This window comes from Scomber japonicus, chromosome 15, assembly GCF_027409825.1.
Source record: "Scomber japonicus isolate fScoJap1 chromosome 15, fScoJap1.pri, whole genome shotgun sequence".
Classification (NCBI taxonomy): domain Eukaryota; kingdom Metazoa; phylum Chordata; class Actinopteri; order Scombriformes; family Scombridae; genus Scomber; species Scomber japonicus.
Genome location: NC_070592.1, coordinates 7,874,590 through 7,894,441, shown reverse-complemented (window position 1 = coordinate 7,894,441; position 19,852 = coordinate 7,874,590). Strand labels below are relative to the sequence as shown.

The 19,852-nt window shown below is 41.7% G+C and overlaps 2 protein-coding genes across 7 annotated transcripts in view; both read left to right on the top strand.

Moving 5' to 3' along the window:
* macf1a (microtubule actin crosslinking factor 1a) overlaps positions 1 to 14,120 on the top strand; it is a 265,237-nt gene extending 251,117 nt beyond the window's left edge. For 5 of the 6 annotated variants that reach the window (XM_053334385.1, XM_053334390.1, XM_053334387.1 and 2 more), the window contains 11 exons: positions 108 to 219; positions 443 to 600; positions 774 to 936; positions 1,415 to 1,569; positions 1,922 to 1,996; positions 3,732 to 3,749; positions 4,533 to 4,650; positions 10,504 to 10,721; positions 11,780 to 11,902; positions 12,952 to 13,048; positions 13,236 to 14,120. In XM_053334385.1, coding sequence (XP_053190360.1) covers positions 108 to 219; positions 443 to 600; positions 774 to 936; positions 1,415 to 1,569; positions 1,922 to 1,996; positions 3,732 to 3,749; positions 4,533 to 4,650; positions 10,504 to 10,721; positions 11,780 to 11,902; positions 12,952 to 13,048; positions 13,236 to 13,483 — 1,485 coding nt within the window. In that variant the 3' untranslated portion in view covers positions 13,484 to 14,120. The remainder of the gene's footprint in view (positions 1 to 107; positions 220 to 442; positions 601 to 773; positions 937 to 1,414; positions 1,570 to 1,921; positions 1,997 to 3,731; positions 3,750 to 4,532; positions 4,651 to 10,503; positions 10,722 to 11,779; positions 11,903 to 12,951; positions 13,049 to 13,235) is intronic. The other variant, XM_053334386.1, reaches the window with a different exon arrangement.
* A 5,603-nt stretch (positions 14,121 to 19,723) lies between these two features.
* bmp8a (bone morphogenetic protein 8a) overlaps positions 19,724 to 19,852 on the top strand; it is a 59,135-nt gene continuing 59,006 nt past the window's right edge. The window contains exon 1 of the mRNA XM_053334392.1: positions 19,724 to 19,852. This exon is cut by the window's right edge and continues 409 nt beyond it. Within this exon, the coding sequence (XP_053190367.1) occupies positions 19,724 to 19,852 (129 nt within the window).

Below are 19,852 nucleotides of genomic sequence, written 5' to 3'. Positions count from 1 at the left end.
TACATCCCGAGATGGAATAAACCCACTTAAACCTGACTCTGTCTGCATTTTCCATTAACACACGTGTTGTCCAACTTTGCTTACTCACTGATGGTGTTTGTTCTTAGATGTTTATGGAAGAGATGACCAGGAAGCAGCCAGACGTCGACAAAGTGACAAAGACCTACAAAAGAAAACCAGCTGAACCTCCCAGCAGCCTGGCTGAGAGGAGAGGAGCTCGTAAGTCACCTTGTGCTTAGATTTTTTTCAAATTTGGGGCTATTTTTAAACCTTTCTTATAGTGACAGTGAGAGGAGATGAAAGGGAGAGAGAGATGTTGCAGTTATGCGGATACCTTTTAGTGCATAAATCCTATCATCTCCCATTCTGCGACGACAGCATAAGTACATGTGGTGGGAATGTCCAAATTTTGACCAAAAAGGACTGTCTGCATCCTCTGCAGGAAAACAACAACAGCAACAGCAGCAACAGCAGGCGGCCATGCAGCTTTCAGGAGGAAACCCGCGACTCAACCAGCTCTGTGCCAGGTGGCAGCAAGTGTGGCTGCTGGCTCTCGACCGCCAACGCAAGCTCAACGATGGTCTGGACAGGCTGGAAGAGGTAACTTTGACAGTGGTGCATTTTTATATAGAGTGAAATACAAGTCTATTAAAAGTTAAAACCCAATATAGAGAGCAGAATGGTCAGTCAAAGCTCCAGACAGTCACACTCTCTCTTTTACGTGACTGCGACATGACAAATATCACAACTCTGTCCGCATCGTCCATTTTCAGCTCAAGGAGTTTGCCAACTTTGACTTTGACGTGTGGAGGAAGAAGTACATGCGCTGGATGAACCATAAAAAGTCTCGCGTCATGGACTTCTTCAGACGCATCGACAAGGATCAAGACGGAAAGATCACGCGGCAGGAGTTCATCGACGGCATCCTGGCCTCAAGTACGTAACGGGCTACGACGATTTAAGGAGCTTGTTTTAACCTTTGTGTCGTCCTCCTGGGTCAAACTTCCTTTATTCCTCCCTCCCTCCTTCTCTTTTTCTTTCCTTCCCCTACCTTCTTCCCTTCCTTCGCTGTCCTTTACTCCCTTCCTCCCTCCTTCCTTCTTTCCTCCTTCTCTCCTTCCCTCCTACCTTCCTTCCTTCCTTCTTTCCTCCGTCCTTCCTTCCTCTCCTTCCTTCCTCTCCTCCTTTCCTTCCTTCCTTTCTTTCCTCCCTCCTACCTTCCTTCCTCCTTTCCTTCCTTTCTTCCCTCCTTCCTTCCTCCCTCCTTTTCTTCCTTCTTCCTTCCTCCCTTCTTTCCTTGACTTGAGGACAACAGGAGGGTTAAACATACACTAGAATAAAAATATAAAGTATGATAATAAGTAAGTAAGAAAGTAAGATTTACTGTATGAATACCTTTTGTCCTTCTGTGCAGAGTTTCCCACCAGTAAGTTGGAGATGACGGCGGTTGCAGACATCTTCGACAGAGACGGAGACGGTTACATCGACTACTATGAGTTTGTTGCTGCTCTGCACCCCAACAAAGACGCATACAGACCCACCACTGATGCTGATAAGATAGAGGATGAGGTGAGGGGATAGCAGGGGGGAAATCTAAAGACAAATGAATTACTTAGGCCTTGAAATTGTATCAATAATTGATCATGAGGGGTGTGATGAGTTATGAATGGAGAGACACATTCATAATAATGGGGTTAGGGTTGTATTGCACTTTACATTTCAACAATCTCAAAGTGCTACAGAGCAGAAAATAAAATAAAAGGTTAAAAGAGAACATATAAAATGCTTTAGTGAAGAGATACGTTTTTAGGTCTCTTTTAAACACATCTGCAGTCTGTGGGGCCCTCAGGTGGTCAGGGAGGGTGTTCCATTGATTGATTGATTGATCCATTCATTGACATCTTGTCTGCTTGTTGATCAGGTGACTCGGCAAGTCGCCCAATGTAAATGTGCCAAGAGGTTCCAGGTGGAGCAGATAGGAGAGAACAAATACCGGGTAAGTCCAGCTCAGTTTTTGATTCATTTTAACACAGACATCATTTTATAGACTTGTAACTGTTATATCATCTTAAACTGAAAGAGAAAAAACTTGAATGTGTATTTGAAATGTAACTGATTTAACTCATTGTTGACAGACGTGGGTCAAAGAGGTTTTGCAAATGATTAATGTGACTGACACTATTGTCACATTCAATGTGTTGTTGTAAACAGGAAGGTGAAGTTCACGGTATCCTCACAGTATGTATCGATGGCACCTTGCCGCTAAAGCAATTCTGAATTATATATATATATATATCTTAAATATGAGCTTAATGTTAAACTCCAACGAGCTTCTTTTACGTCAGACAGAGAAAAAGAGACGAGCAGTGTGGGTGTGATGCTAAGAATTACTTGCAAGCTCTGTTTGACCCATTTCTGAAGAACTGACATTTTATTCTTAACTGGCTTATCTTCACTTATCCATCAGGCACTCATCAATTAACAACTTCACAGCATTTATTTTTTTTCATGTGTGTGTGTGTGTGTGTTCATCTCACATCATGTTCTCATGGTGTATTCATCAACGACTACCATCACATGTTAATATATGTTTTTATATATGTTAACATTGTTTTAACGTGTTTGTAGCATCTCACTGTAGCACTCCAGGATTATCAGCTTCATTATCATCGCAAAAAAATAATATTAATACGACCGTGTAAATGTGACGACATAAATACACACTGGGCTGCTGGATGGGAATAGACGGTCAGAGCAAGCTAGTGTAACGTTGAAGTGATCTGTAACACCAAATGAAACGGAAGTCATTTATTCTGGTGTTTGTTCTTACTGGTATGAGATTATTTAGACAGATAAATTATTATAATAAAAATATATTTCTGACAGTATGATATTATAAAAATTGTCCAATTAACCAACTACTGTTTAGTTTCATTGTGTAGTGAAACAAAACTCTAAAACTAAACCTGGATTGAAGCAAATATAGAAATGTAATAGTCGACTTTTTCTTTTTAATTTGGACAAAAATACTAATTGTGAAAAAAAAAGTTAAATAAACCTAAATATTCTGCCAATTTTCATCCACAGTTTAAGATCATATAAGTTCAGATCTTCCTCCAGCAGTTCTCTGAGTGTATCTATGTTACATTTTACAGGAGCAATAAAGCTTAACAGGTTTTTTTTAAGCAGTTTGTACTGGATCCACCATCACTACCACTGCTGTTTGTGTCCACTTCATCATTATCATGCTGGGTAATGATGTCCAGTGTCTGGCTGCGGGGGACACTGGGGGGTTAGACTAATATTACACCAGTTTGTTTTTGTCACATCATCTGTCCGTCTGTCTGTCTGTCTCATGTTTGTCTTTTCACTCATATCTGACCTCACTTTTCACCTCTCACTGTCTCCATCACTGTCTCACCAACATCAGCTTGCAGTTTTTTAAAATAAAGCATTAGCTCACTCTCATAACAACCACATGCATTCATGCTCGCTGCATTTTTTTTTTTTTTTTTTTTTGCTTATACAACTAATTTTAAGCTCAAAATAACACAAATACACAGTGAAATATGATGCTTAAAGTTCCTGAGTACACAAATAAAAGTGTATCCATTCATACATCATCATCAGAAAAAGCTCAGTTATCAAAGTACATGTTGTTTCACTCTTTCTCTCGTTTTTCTTTCCCCCTTGTGTTTTTCTCTGCTCCGTGTCTGCTGGATTTATTATAGTTCTTCCTCGGAAACCAGGTAAAGTGACTGCCGCTGCTGTGATCGGATGAGTGAAATCTGCTTCCTTAGTTCACTGCCAATGGAGAGCCCCTCATTTCTGCTTTCATATAGCCTACTTACCAAAATAAAAGCATTTTGTTGAAATATTCAACACTGAATTGAGGAGAAAAAAAGAAAAGGCGATCCCATTGTGGCTTTGCAACGTGTAAGCAGGTTTCACCATCTGCTTGTGTTCCTGCTGTGATATGTTGGGTGTTGAGAGTGACAAATTGCACAATGTGAAGCAGACGACAGGGACATGGCTGAAGTGGTAATTAGTGGTTAGGTGATATATATACTGTGCTTTTTGGACCGAAGCGCTGGGAAAAAGAAATCAAACTACTTGGAGAGAGATTTTAGAAAAAGATTCCTTCTGTGCTGCTGGTATCGCTTTGGAGTTGTGCTTCGCTGGGTGGTTCAAACAATTGAGATTTCTAAAAAAAAAAAAAATTTAAAAATGATGAATGCGGGAAAAATCGAAGTGATTTCTCTAAATCTTGATGCTGAGATTTAGACGGCTGGGTGAACTGGGCTCAGAATCAGCAGATTGACTCTCTGTAGTTGTGTCAGTGCATGGTTTCCTATTAAATGCATGAAGTAGAAGTTTAGTTTGGTGTGATGGATTAATCTCAATCAATGTATCAACTTTAATTTTACTCACTGATTTTTTTTTTTATTCCTTCTCTCTCTCCTCTGTTCACTTATCTCTTGCCTTCCCTCCTCCTTTTGTTTTTTTTTTTCCTTCAAAATCTCCTTCCTCAGTTTGGAGACTCTCAGCAGCTGCGTTTGGTGAGAATTTTGCGCAGCACGGTGATGGTGAGAGTCGGAGGAGGTTGGATGGCTCTGGATGAGTTCCTGGTCAAAAACGACCCGTGCAGAGGTGAGTGAAAGGATCTGTTTCTCTCTCTCTCTCTCTCAAGTACAGATTCACACACACACACACACACACACACACACACACACACACACCATACCTTCTCTCTCCCCCTCTCTCTCTCTCTCTCTCTTTCACATGGATTTATTAGAGTCCGACCGATACCTTAAAACAGGGGTGTCAAACTCATTTTAGTTTAAGGGCCACATACAGATCTCGTTGATCTCATGTGAGCCAGACCATTAAAATCCACTGCATAGTGACTTATAAATAATATATTATGACTTCACTATAATAAACCATCTATTCACAAAGCAGATGAACAGGACTTAAGATGCCCTTAAGAAAAATTAGATTAAATTGTCCCAAACATTTAAAAAAAAATTGGGGGTCAGTTTGGGGTTACCATGGTAACAGATACTGATAAAAATGTGTCCTTTTTAAAATCTGAATCACGTTGCAAGTCAATTATATCAAGTTTGACGTCAACAGGGACTTAGTATTCTGCATATTTTATACTTTGCAAAAGTTATCCAGTGGGCCAGATTGGACCCTTTGGCGGGCCAGTTCTGGCCCACGGGCCGTATGTTTGACACCTCTGCCTTAAAAGACAAGAAACACCAGAATACTACCAGTGAATGGTAAACACTAAACTTAAAGATAAATGAATTGCTTAAACTGTCAATAAGGACTGTAAACTACAACACAATACAATAAAAATATTAAAACAATAAAATAATAAAAATAAGGTAGTGTGTGATGGAGGCGAGCCTGTATTACAGAAATGAACATTAAATATCTAATTCAGCTTAATGTATTAGTTTATACTTCATGAAACTACACTATCATCACTGCAAACATTTCTTTAACCTTTCATATTCACACACACAGATAATAATGCATCTATGATAAGCTAAAATTCGATTCGCTGAAGTTAGCTTCCGATTCGGCACTTAAGGGGAAAGTTAAAGGGGAATTAATTTAACGTGCAATGCGACTGTTTGCTCACTAATTGTCAGGTTTTTGTTCAATACGTCTAGACCTCATTAGACCAGGTCCAGATTAAAAACCACTGGCCCTAGACTTCTCAAATCTGGACTAGATTATCCTACAGACCCTGAAGATTCATAAAAACAAAGTCCCTGATTTGTGAAACCCTTAATCTATTTGAGAAAATGCTATAAAGGCACATTTCACTGTTTGTCTTTTCTTTTTTGGACTGTAGACCTCATTAGACCAGGTCCAGATTAAAAACCACTGACCCTAGACTTCTCAAATCTGGACTAGATTATCCTACAGACCCTGAACATTCATAACACCAGTAGCTACAGGCTAATGCTACATTACCACAATATCCACAGTTCAATTCTGGCATCCGATGCTCTCAGTCTCTCTATTTCCTAATTTATTGTCATCTCTCTATTGTAACTTTATACTAATTACTAAAATGCTCCAAAATGATATGAATCTGTGAGGTGATTCTGGTGTAGTTGGATTTATAGTTGATGTAACGTTCACTGACCCAAAACGACTTTATTTATACAGCACCCAAATCACAACAAAAGTTATCTCAAGGCACTTTACACACGGAGCAGGTCTAGACTGTACTCTTTAATTTAATTTATAGAGACCAAACATTCCCCCATGAGCAAGCAACTTGGTGACAGCGGCAAGGAAAAACTCCCTTTTAACGGGAAGAAACCTCAAGGCGAACATCTGCCTCGACTGGTTGGGTTGAGAAAGAGAGAGAGAGGAGAGAGGCACAGTATCAAATAACATTCATTATACAAGTAATGGCTGTAAAACACATAAATACATTTGTTTGAGCCTCAAAAACACTTTCAAATGACTTTAATATTACAGTTTGAGACATACGGCGTCATAAAGAGCAGAAATGAGGCATAACTAAAGATTTTAAGCTATTCATGTGTGTGTTAGGAGTAGGGCTGCTCGATTATGGAAACAAATCATAATCACGATTATTTGGGTCAAAATTGAAATCATGATTATTAAAACGATTTTTTTAAACTTTAGAAACATGCTGCATTTATTGGACATTCAGTTTAATTAATTTTCTCTCCCAGCAGCAGCCTTTTATCTGCCGCTTAACGCGACACATAGCAGAAAATGTGCAGAGATATTAGAGCTGAGCTGGTTACCATGACGATAGTTCACACGTCACTTCCTGGTTTTTAATAATTAGTCAGTAAACTCAGCATTGTCTGACGCAGGCTGGAAACTCTGCTCTTTTATTTATAGTAAAAACATTTCGCCGTGTGTTTCAGCTTCTATCCTAACGGTGCTGCAGCGGCTTCCGGTGGCTTCCGGTCTAAGCTTTTCAAAATAAAACCTTTGTTATTGAGCGCTATCTCATTATTATTAAAAATAGTTTCCCCAACTTTTTTATTAGTTTTGAGATCGTTTGGCCCCTAAATCGTAATCACGATCAAATTTCGATTAATTGAGCTCCTTAGTTAGGAGTCAGCAGGATGTCAACTAGCTCAGTACTCATCCTCCTCTACAGGCCCAAAAATGAACAGCTTTCATTGGTTTAAATGAAACATCATTTTAAATCTATGGGTAATATCAGTCGGGCTCTAACACTTATAAACACACACACACCTCTAAATGTGACTCCTGCACTGAGCCGTTGACATTTACACACCGATCACCAGCGACAGACGACACACAGATCGATGGAGGACACTGACCAATAAACACAGCTCCCAGTTTGTCTAGTTGTCTGTCAGCAGGTGAAGCAGGATCACAGCTGCACCGCCTCACCTCTCTCTCCAGCGTTACCTTCCAGGAGACACATCTACAGTCGGTGTCTCTGTTTAGCTCCTCGTGGGCGGTATTACTCCCTCCATCTCTCTCTCTCTCCCCATACAGTCCCCCCCCCGAAACCTCTCTCTGTTCCTCGTCCTCTATCGGTCTCATCATCTCTTTTGTCTTTTGATTCTCCTCCCTGTCACATGTTTTATTTCTGTATATATATTCACAGCTGATTCTCTCTTTCTCTTCAGTCTCCGAGCTGTCTTTAGATCTTTTCATTCTCTTTCTTTCTCTCTCTTTTGTTTTTTAAATAAATCAGTAGTATTGCATGGTGCATGGTCCTCAGTTCTCTCCTTTCTCCCTTCTCCTCTTTCCCCTTTTTTTCTCTTTCCCCAGTGCAACATCCAGGACTTAAGATTCTCCGCTCCGATTCGAGTAGCTCCATCTCATCTCGTATAGGTTGGATTTCTCCTCTATCTCTTGTGCTTTCACTCTTTCTTAACAGCCTGTCTTTCCTCCTTTCTCCGTCTGTCCTAGTCTTTGTTTCTCTCTTCTATCGCTTTCTTCTCTTTCCTCCCTCTCCGTCTCTTCTAGTCTTTGTTCCTCCTGGACTTTTCTCTCTTTCTATTCTTTCTCTTTCCTCTTCTGCTTCTTTATTGCTATTTTCTAGTTTTCTCGCATTATCTTTCCTCCACTTTCTTCTTCTTTTTCCTCTTCTCTTCTTCTCTGGTTTTGGTTCGTTGGTTTGGCCTTGTTGCTGTGCCTTGCTGACTGTGATCACCTGACTAACGTTATGTCCTCCCCACTGTTCTGCTCTTCCTCCCTCCCTCCTCCTCCTCCTCCTCCTCCTTCTCCATCTCCCTCTCCCTCCTTCCTGGCTGTCGCCGCTCACGCAAGCTCTGAAATCCTGACCCTGTTTATGTATTTAAACATGTTTGCAGGGGGGCGTCCGGACCCCCACTGGTCAGCTGTATGTGTGTGTGTGTGTGTGTGTGTGTGTCTGCGGGTGTGTTGACAGTCATGTTATTAAAAGGACACATTTTTTGAGTGTGTGTGTGTGTGTGTGCATGAGTGTGTGTTTTTTATAGGCTATGTCTATGAAGATATGTCCTCTTTGTGTGTTTCTCTCTGTGTGTGAGACTTTCCTTTCATTTCCTCCATGAGCATGCAGTTATTTCACATTGTCTCTTGTGTCTCTTAGTGACAGTCACTCCTGGCTATTTCTGCTGCCGAGGTATCTACACTTCCTCTCTCTGTCGCTCACTCCATTCCTCCACCTTCCTTTTTCACGCTCCATCCATCCATCCATCCAGCTGTCTCCATCTCCATCTTAGACCCACAGCTGTCCTCTGTGTCTGTCTGTCTATAATATATATGCGTGTGTGTGTGTGCTTTTTTATAACCGTGGTCAGGTCAGTGCGTGTGTGTGTGTGTGTGCGTGTGTATGTATATAGGCATAGATGTCAGTCCTGTCTGTGTGTCACGTTTGCGTCATGCTTTCCTCACTCACAAACAAAAGCAGGACTTGGCCAACCCCCTGGTCTTAAGATTTTATTTAAATCTATTTTTTAAGAATTATTTTGTTAAATGTATGAATTCAAGATGTCCAAATTTTACAAGGTGAGTTTATGAAAGAAGCACGCCGAAACCGATGCTCAGAGAAAATGTGCAAAGCTTCGATACAAGTTGTGTTTTCATGTCACAATGAACACGTCCAACTTTACTTTTTGGGTAGATCTCTACTTTGAGCCCAAATAGAAAGAATCGTGTCTAAGACCTGGGCGTGGCCAGCCTGGGTTTCTAATAACGCTGGCTTCCAACGCGGCTCCTTTAAATGTGATGGCTGGTTGGTGGGAGACACAATTACAGGGTGCACCTGGCTGGCTGGCATTGAGGGGGGACATAATTGCAGGGTGCACCCGTTTAATTGAGTGGCCTTGCTGTTGGGTTGCTAGGGACGATGGCCGTGAGGCTAGGAGTTGCACCGCTGCTACAACTAGCTGTAGCCCTCCTCTCCTCCCTCTTTTTAATTTTTTTTTATATACATATTTTTTACACTACACTTTTCATTCTATTTCTCTTCCATGTCTATTTTCTCTCTCTTCTCTCATCTTTTTGTATATTTTCTTTCTCTTCTGACCCATCCTGCCATCCTCAGTTCCTTCTCTTCTCTCTTTGTGGCTGGCTTCTCCAGGCTTGTTGTTGTCTGCTGGGGCTGCTGCACTACTTTCTGTCAGAGAATGCTGCTGAGTGTCTTTTGAAGAAGGGAGAAACCCTGAGTCTCTCCCGCTAAGCATAAACCAGGCATGACCCCCACTTATACTGTATATATACACACATTCTGTGTATACACAGCAGAGCTGAGATGCTCCTTCGCAGCAAGAAGTGAAAATGAATTGAAAAGGGAGAGCTTGTTGAAAAACGAGAGAAGAGAGGCTGTGCTTTTGCTCCCACGGCCCTCAGATGTTGTAAAGCAAATACGCAATGAAAGTGTGCGTGGCACTCAGTTAAGTGTCATTTTTCACAAAACTGGAGACATTTGTCGGTGATTAAAGACATCTCTCGACTGTGAAACTCACTCCTGTTGAGAACATAATCTCTCCAGAGCTGAAAATGTTTTCTCTGGCCACAAACAAGAAAATGTATGAAGGGCTTGGTTGATAAATTTGTCTGCAGCGATGACAGTGTGTCTCCACAAAAGTTGCTGACTTTCGTTGCGTATCAAATAAATTTATTTCCTCCTACCTCTGCACTCAAACCAAACGCACTCACTCACCTCTCCCCTTAAAAAACAACTCAACCAAAAGTGCACTTATGCCTTCCTGGACCCCCTAAACTCCCCCCCTCCTCTGCCCACCCCTCCAAACACCCCCGCTCTGCTCACGCGCCTCAAATGAAACAAGCACGGACTCTGATGTCTGCAGCCAAGGAAGCACTGACTCTCTCCCTCACTGTGCTCGCTCCCTCTGCCGCCCCCTGCTGGAGGAAAACTGTGAGCCGACACAAATCAAACCCAACTAATTGTATGTTTCTCCTCCTTCTCCTCCTCCTCCTCCTCCTCCTTTTTTCTGTCCATCTATCCAGCTCGTGGTCGCACCAACCTGGAGCTGAGGGAGAAGTTCATCCTTCCTGAAGGAGCGTCTCAGGGTCTGGCCGCCTTCCGCTCCCGAGGCCGACGCTCCAAGCCGGGCTCCCGCAACGCCTCGCCCACCCGCTCTTCCTCCTCAGCCTCGCACAGCGGCGCTTCCCTCCCTTCTGCCCCCTCCACCCCTGCCACACCGACAGCCTCAGCGTCATCCAGGGTAAGAGCTGATGTCAGTCTGATTGGGACTCATTTAAAAGTAGAAGCAGGATCTTATTTTATTGACAGATCAGCTTCATATCCACTCATTTAACTGAATTAACGACAAAAAAGAATTAATAGTGTCACTGTAGGAAACCAACCTTCACTATATTTAATCTATTATAGCTTTAACGAGACACATAGGACACTTTAAACATGTTTTACTGCGACACTGAAACCGAAAAGTGCTGATGAAGTTAAAGATCTCCAACATTTTCCCTTCACTTTATCATCAGCATCATTCTTCTGCACATTAATGAGAAACACAGAGAGAGACATGTCAAACTTTGTGGTGTTGTTTGGTCTGTCTTAAATCATTATGTAGACAAAAAGCCCACGCTATGCCAGACATTATGTAAACTAAATAGTGACAGGATGGTATTAACTCTGTCAGAATGAAACAAGACTTCAGCCACTTTAACCTTGAACAGTCACACACACACACACACACACACACACACACACACACACTCAGTGTCAGTGTTAAATGTGTGTGTGTGAGAGAGAGAGAGAGAGAGAGAGACTGCTTATTGATGATTCAGTGTATGTTTGTCTGTTTTATGCATTTATGTTCTTGCATCAGTCCTCCTGTTCTTGTTCTTGTTGTTCTTGTTATTGTCAAAAAATCATCGCATCCTTAACTGTAAGATTTTTTATTTGTTGTTCTTGTTTTTTTTTTTTTCTTTCATCTTTTTCCCCCTCCCCTCGTTCCTGTCTGTCAACTCCTGCTAACCTTGGCTTCAAAAACAAATATCCTTCCTGCATTGTTGGGTTCTCTTGTTTATTAAAAAAAATACAATAAATCAAATAAAAATCATTCACACAAAAAATACACTACGCTGCACTTCCTCGCTATCCAATCGCTCCCTCCATAACTCCCTCCCTCCTTCCTTTTATTTGCTTCTCTCCATTGCTGCTTTGCTCTTCTCCTCCTCCTCCTCCTCCTCTTCCGCCCTTCCTTCCTTCCTTCCTTCCTTCCTCACTTCCTTCCTCGCTCCCTTCCCTTCCTCCCTTCAGTCCTCCCATACTCACTCGCGTGACTATGCCAAGCCCTGGCTGGCACACAGTAAAACTCCAACGCCAACCAAGTGCCACTGCTGCCCAGATCTCGGTCACAGCCACACCACTCCTGGGCACGAGGTAACACACTCACCCCCGACCACCCACCTCCCCCCTTGTCCCACCCAAACCCCCCACCCTAATGATCGCGCTAATGCACTAACGCACACTCTCTGGTGCTTACACACCACCATGTTAGAAAGTTATGTTCTTTTTATTTCTGCTGTCATGTAAAACCTTGAAACTTAAGTTTCAGTGGTTTTTTTATGTTTGAGTTTTTTAGCTGAAAAATGACATCATCTCCTGAGGGGGGAAAATTTTCCACTTGAACTCTTTAATTTGAGAATAAACAGGATACGGGCAAGCAAAGAAACATGGTCGTTATTTGACAAGGACGACGAATTATAAACGGCGTATGACTAAAATTATCGATGCTTGCAAGATGAATGGATACGAAAGTTAAATGTGGGAAAGCTGTTTTAAAGCTGCAGTGTGGGAGTGTTACATATTAATGAACGTCCATCACACAACACTGATTAAGCCTATCAGGCAAATCTGAGTCAGACAGATTACATTAAGTTTGAGCTGTGAACATTTTGACTTTTCAGATTTTTTCTTAAGATTTCGTGGCTCAGTTTTACTGTTTGTTTAAACCATGTTGAACCATTAGTTTATCAACGTCGATCTAGCAAATAATACTTAATAATTATAGTTTTACATTATTCTTTTCGTTTGAGGTCAGAGCAATAATATCATCCTGGACTTAAGAAAGTTGTGCCAAGCATTTTCACTATTTTATAGAACAAATAATTGATAAAAGCATCAGATAGTGAAAGTTAACATTAGTTACATCCCCTTTTTCAGTCCTTTACATCTTGTAGTTTCTTATGAATTAAACTAATCTAACATTAGTTAGAATTAGTAGATGTGTGTTACGATGTCTCTGTGTGCATAAATATTCATTTGTTGTTGAATATTTGTTCGTAGGTCTGTTTTCTGTTCATCGTCTGTCTGTTTGTGACGTGCTGATACGATCCTGTAGTGTTAACAGCAGTGTGTATCTAGCGTGATGTCCTTCAGTGACATTAGCTCAGTGTTCCTCAGCTAACGTTTCCTGTCTGCTCCTGTAGGGGGCGGCATCAGGGTCCAAACTGAAGAGGCCGACCTTCCACTCGAGCAGAGGCTCGTTGACCGGAGAGAACGGAGGAACGTCGCACAAACGAACCGGTGAGACAGAAACCACACTTATATAATATGTAGACACATTTTATCTTCTTCAATGTTAGACCAAATCTTGCAGGAATTTAAATGAAAAATGTTTCTTCATCGTATCAGAAACTCCTTAAAAACTAGAACATATTGCTCAGATTCCTCAGACACTTTTTTAACTTTCCTCCTCCCGTCTCCCTGACAGATCCAAAACGAGGAGCGTCTACAGCCAGCGGCCCGACCAGCAGAGCTGGCAGCCGAGCAGGAAGCAGAGCCAGCAGCCGCCGCGGCAGCGACGCTTCAGACGCATCAGAGCTCCAGGACGCTCGCTCCGTCTGCTCTGACGCTTCAGACACACCGAGGCGACCTGGAAGTGGGGCCAAACCCTCCAAAATCCCCACCATCTCCAAGAAGGCCCCCAGCCCAAAGACCCCAGGATCTGCTAAGAAATAAAAACCAGCCAGTGAGAGAGAGCGTGAGACCACAAAGACACTGGAGCAGAACCGTTACTCCTCCGTTTCACAGAGGATGGGCTGCTGTTGTCGGTCATGGTGGATGCACCAGCTCGCCAATCTGAACATCCATCCATAGGGCTTGTCTAGAATTTGTGCACTATGACTGATATTTAACAGGGGAAAGGAGGAGATGGATAAGATAAGAAGTGAATCTCCTTCTCACTCTTTCCCCCTTTTTGTCATGAACGGACTGAAAAACAAAGAGGAGAATGATTCTGAGTCTGTGGGGTCGAAACCGACTTTTTCCCCTTTAAGCAGCGACCTCAGTTTGCCTTCCAGTCTCCTGCTTCTTCTTTCAAATGTTCCCCATCAGCGTGGAACCAAACACCGACCGACTTGACGTGATGCTGCCTTATTTTGTGTTACACACTTCTGTCCTGATCAGAGACGGAGCAACAAGAGAAAGTCTTTAAACTGTTCTTTTTTTTTTTCTTTTTTTTTAACACATTGACACACAAAATACACACATTTTAACAAAAGAGGCGGGGTAAGGAGTGGGACGCACCACCACCACGACTACAAAAACAAAAAAAGCTCAAATGGCATTCAGGAAAAAAAAAAAAAAAGAGAAAGAATTGTGGGTTATTATTTTGGCTTGTGGGCCAGATGCCTCAACGATGAGTTAAAAAAGAAAATATGCAACGACTGCCATGTCGCTTCCCCCTGGACTGGTTGGCGAGAAAAAGAGTCACCTCAGCAGATCTCTCTGGAGGCAGACACCACATGTGGAGAGAGCTCAGGAGGCGGGAAACGCTGTCCCACACAAACACAGACACACAAACACACACACACATAGACACACATGCATGCACACACCGGCTGAACTCAAGACACAGAGGATCGGTGGTGGTGACGGAGGCGGTCGTGGTGCTGCTGCAGCTGAGGGCAAACACTCACACAATCAAGCACCGCAGAGCAGACTCCTCCCGACCGCTGGAACGTTAAGATCAGGCTTGTGTGTGCATTTCAGCAAAGGGCGGTGTGGTTTTGTCACATGCCAGCGTAACAATCCCCGACACACAAAAATCACAAACTGGCAAACGGAGAGAGAGAGGACTATTTTTATGGTGACACACTTAACTAACAGCACATTACTGACAATATACGACATGTGTAACCTAACCCCGATGTTAATGACCGTGTTCACGGAGTTCGACAACCAGCATGCACTAATTGTCTCTTCCTCTGCAGTTCCACCTTAACGTCTCTACACTGCGTTGCCCTTAGCAACCCAGCCGCACACACACACACACACACACACTCACACGCACACAAGGTGATCGTGTGTCTTTGTCACATGTTACAGGAAATTATAGAGGTCATTGACTTGAGTCACTGTATGCAAAATTTTAATTTGCGAATGTCTCTTTTTTTTTTTCTTCTTCTTCTCTTGTTTTCTGGTTAATTTATAATCCAGTTGTACTTTTTGTTTATCTAGCTTGGAAATAAAAAAAAATCTATTTATTTTTCAGTTTTCATGTCCATATCACCATTCTTCGCAGAGAGTGATTTTAGTATTATGGTTAAAAGAAATTTGTGATTTTTTTTTTTTTTTTTTTTTTTGTACCATGAAAAACGTCTGCTCCACTCTTCTGACATTATGTGTGTGTGTGTGTAAAAGTGTGTTTCTACTTCATTGTAACATTACATTATTCACTAGGTCGCTGATTCTCGTGGCAGCCTTGTTTTTCGTTCTCTCTCTTTTTTTTCTTTTTTTTTTTGCTAATGACTACATTTCCCAGATCATGACCAAAGGGGTTTGCCCTTAATGTGTAGAGAGAACTACAAATATGAATGACAGGGTACCTGGGCAGAGGGGACCAATGAGAGCTGACTTTTCCTCCTTCGTGTCCCTCCCCAGCGTCTCTTCTTCTTCTAGGCTTTTTTTCAAATGTCCCGTCATCGGCGGGGCGGAGTTGTCTCTGTGTTATCTCCGTGTAAGAGATGAAGTTTATGAAATCCTAGTGAAAAATTACAGTAAGAAAGATGACATCATAAGGTGATTTTTATTTATTTATTGTCTCTCTGATGTGGGAGGAGGGGGGAAAGGGGGATTCAGGGCGCAGGAGACGAGTCCACCACCTTTTTGATGCTGTGCTACTCTGTGTGACGATGAAAACATGGAGGGAGGGGAGGGAAGGGGGGGAGGGGGGTGTTACTAGGAGTCAATTGTGTAAAAGTAAAACAAAAAACTAAAATTATAAACATTTTTTTGTTCTGTTTTTGTATTAAAAATATGCTTGCAGTAAAAAAAAAAATGTCTTGCTTTTAATTTCCAACCTAAAAGTTGCTGTGACTGTTTTTGTCTGCTCTGATAATAAATGGAATATCTTGCATATTTTAGGCTGTAACATCCAAAATGAAGACATCAGCTTGGCCTCTAGGAACTTTTTATCTTAATTTTCCCCAATTTTAAAAAGTAAAAGTGATTCATTAATAGAATAATCATCATATCAGAAACAAATGTGGACTGTAGTGGTTATTTTACCATTTTTGTCTTCCATATTTTTCATTGATTGAATAGTTTTTATTTCATGTATGATTTTCAACACTGAATATTTGTCCTTTGATAGTAAATTATATATATTGCATGTTTGAGCTGTTTGTTAGAGAGAACATGCAAATATGAAGCCATCAGCTTGACCTCTAGGAACTTTTTATCTTATTTTTTTTCCCTTTTTTTCTCAATTTTAAAGACTAAAAATGATTAATTAATAGAATACTCATCATATCAATGAAGAATGTGGACTCATGGACACATAATGTATAATTGACATACTGCTATTAGAAAAGTTTATATTTTTGTAGTATTATTTTTCCATTTTTTGAAAATTAATTTAGTATAAGTATATATTAAATATTAAATATTAAGTATAATCTCTAACTCAAATTTATTTCAAATGTGCATTTACTAGATGTAATTGTTAGTAAAAAAAAAACTACACTCTTTCCATGACGATCCCACATTGTTCATATGTGTAGGCTACCGTATATATATATATGTGTGTGTGTGTGTATACAGTTTTAGTTTTTTAATCATTTAAACTAGTTTTCTTGTCATTTCAGTGTGGTATTTCATTAGTTTAAACCACACAGCGTGCACATAAAAAGTCTTACATGTGAGTCTTAAGTAGGGCGTATGTGCATTCATAATTTTGTTTAATGTGGCGAGCTAATTGGTAGTAATTTATTTTTTTCCCCTCTCTCTCTCTCTCTAATGTGTGCATGTGCGTGCCCAAAGTCTCTCATGGCTAACAGCAGACCACAGACTCCGAGGCAGTGACAGGACATTTCTAGGTAATTATCCTGTGAGAGATAAGGTCACGTCCGATTGGATCTTCACAGAGGAAGTGGTGGCGGTCGGTTGTGGTTGAAAGTGTTAATACGAAATGTTAAAACGTCTCTTTCCTGTCGTCTCCTGATCACAGCCCTACTTTGTGTGTCTGTGTGAGACAGAGAAGGAGAATTTGAAAATAACTTTGTCCTGTTTATTTGGTGGTTCCACCGGAGATGATGAGGTCTGAGTCCACCCTCTGCAGCTGTGTGTACACACACTCCTCTCATTTTCTGTCCTCTCTCAATCCATCTACGCCCGTCCTCCCTGCAGTCCATCTGTCATCCTTCTCTCTGATGACAGTCCTCGCTCTGTTCCACCACTTCTGTCTCTCAGGAATGTCATTTTTCATATATGTTGGGTTTATATGGTTTTCGAGGGCACTCAGCTCCCTTTCGTTTGTTCCCTCTTTTTCTTTTTTCTTTTTTTTTCTTCTTTGTCATGCTTGTTCACACTCACTCCACTCACTCCCTGTCTCTTCTTTCACCTCCTCTCTCTATTATCTCTCCAGACAAAACCTCTTAAAGTTGCAGATGTTTAGGGAAAAGAAGAAAAAAAAATGGGTAGAGCGTTAATTCCTGGCATTTGGGACTCGCCCTTTCGGCCAGGACAAAATGAACCGCGGTCAGTTAGGTTTGGTCAGTGTTATTCATGCCTTTCAAAGTGACCACAAGTACCAGGCCGCTTTGAAGAAAAGAGTACACAAACACGGGCTGGCACAGCGCTGAACTTCACTACTATATTTGAGTCATTTCTTCCCTCTATCCCTTTGGTTTTAAACACGCACACACACACACACACATTTGAGCGAGTGTGTTTGCATTAGTCCTGCTTCAGGGCAGGCTCACCGAGCTAATGAATGGTTCAACGGGGAAAAAGTGTTACACTTCATAAAGCACAAATCGGCACTTCAGAGTAGAAGTGTTCAAAGTTTGCCAAAAGTGATTAATGTTAGCTTGAGGCTGATTTAATTTGGAGCTTAGATTCGGTGTTCTGCATTTAGTTTCTCATAGTTACCTGGTGTTAAAGCTGGAGTACGAGACTTTTACATATAAATGAACATCTGTTATATTCAAAGCCTTTCTAATGAGCTCACAAAATGCTGATTAAGCATATCAACCAGGTAAATAAATCTCTGTAATTCGCAGAGTTTTTAAATCCGATGTCTGTGGCGACTTTTGGCAATGATTAGTTTGCGACTATCAACCGTGACCGACTGCGTTGCGTTGCCAGGGAAGGGATTGGCTCACATAAAATGCATTGAGAGTCCGCAGTAATGACAGCGACACACTGTAGGTTTAAAGTTAGCTTCAGTTAGCTAGTTAGCTGAAAAAGCTAGTTTGAGGTATTCTAGCTAGACACAATCCTCTCAGTGTCAATTGTGCCAAACGTACTCCCAAAATCACAGCTAAGAGTTAAAAAATAAAATAAGTAAAGTAGTAAAAAGTTAAAAAAAATCAACTGATTTGTAGTAAATGAAACAACGAACCATCTCACTGGAGGTTAATGGAAACATTTCATTTTCAGTTATATTTCTCACTCATCTGATGTCCTTTTTTAACATTTTTGTGACTCCATACAAAACATCTATAATAACATTTCTCCACTTTTGGTTTTAAAGTCCTGTGCTAGTTATGAGTAGAGAAATTTAGCTTTTCCACGGCGCATCTGGCCACTTGATGTCCTTCCCGCCTGAGAATCGGCATTGAGCTATGAAAGGAAGCAGTCATGAGGGGATGAAAAGATAGATGGGTGGAGGTAAGAGGGAGAGAGAGAGATGAGGTCTCCCAAAGAGACCACTGGGAGAGAAGTTTAAAGACTTCAGAGAGAGGAGGAGAGGCGGAGGCTGGGAGGGAAACTCCCTCCTGGTTATGAACAACTGTTGCACACTCTGAGCTTCATACACGGGACACACTGACAAGGCTGCACAGCTCACACACTCCCAACAGGCACTGAGTGTGTGTGAGTGTGTGTGTGTGTGTGTGTATAAGATCTGCCACAGAGCTGAGGACTGAAGAAGAAACCTCTCGCCTTTTCGAAGGATTACAATCAGGAAACAATTTCCTGGAGTTATCGTCTTTATAAATTGGATTAGGAAAGACCCCAGAGATGTGTGGGTGGGGAACGGTCTTGAATGGATGAGTAAGTATTCAGGGATGACAGGATAAAAGCTTCCAGCAGTGGTTGCTCCACAGCAGGCGATTCTCGTGAGGTATCTCCTTGAGCATTGACTCACTGCAGGTGTGAACTTCTTTTTTTCTTTCTCGTGAGGTCAAAGAAGACTGGGGAGCACAAAAAAAAAAAACAACTTGATGACACAGCTCTCAAATTTCACTCCAATCTCTTGCGGCACCTGCTCATCATTGAAATTGCTTTCCATCCTCCAAGTTTACGACTTCAAAGTGAGGACCAATCTTCCATAGGGGCATTGTAATTATGCCCTCACTCTCATTATCTCTGTTCCTTCTGCTGCACGACTGAGAGGTGAGGGAGAGGTGGATCAGAGGGTGAGGAGGGTTTTTTCTTTTCTTTTTTTTTTCCTCTTCGTGATTAGAGAAGGTATAAGAGGGAAAGAGGAAGGCAAAGGGGGGAGGGAGAGATAAACAGAGGCAGTTTAAGGCGGTAAACACGCCTCGTCCAGGGCCAGCTCTCTTCTAAACACATCAAGCGTAAATCAACACAGCATTTGTCTGTTGTGACTCTGTGAAACAGTCACCGCGGACTTTGTGGCGGTCTAAAAAAACACTGGAGGGACGATAACCTGATCTAACTTTTGCAGCTAATCCATTGTGAGTATACTATTTACCTAAAAATAGAAGAACCAACACGAGGGAAATCACAACCATGCCCTCAAATGTCTGCCACAGCCTCTCCTGCCTCTGTGGGAAGATGAGCAGCAGCGACAGTCTCCTCCAGCAGCAGCAGAGCAGATCCACCTCCAGCCCCCATCGCTCTCTCCTCCATCCCAGGACT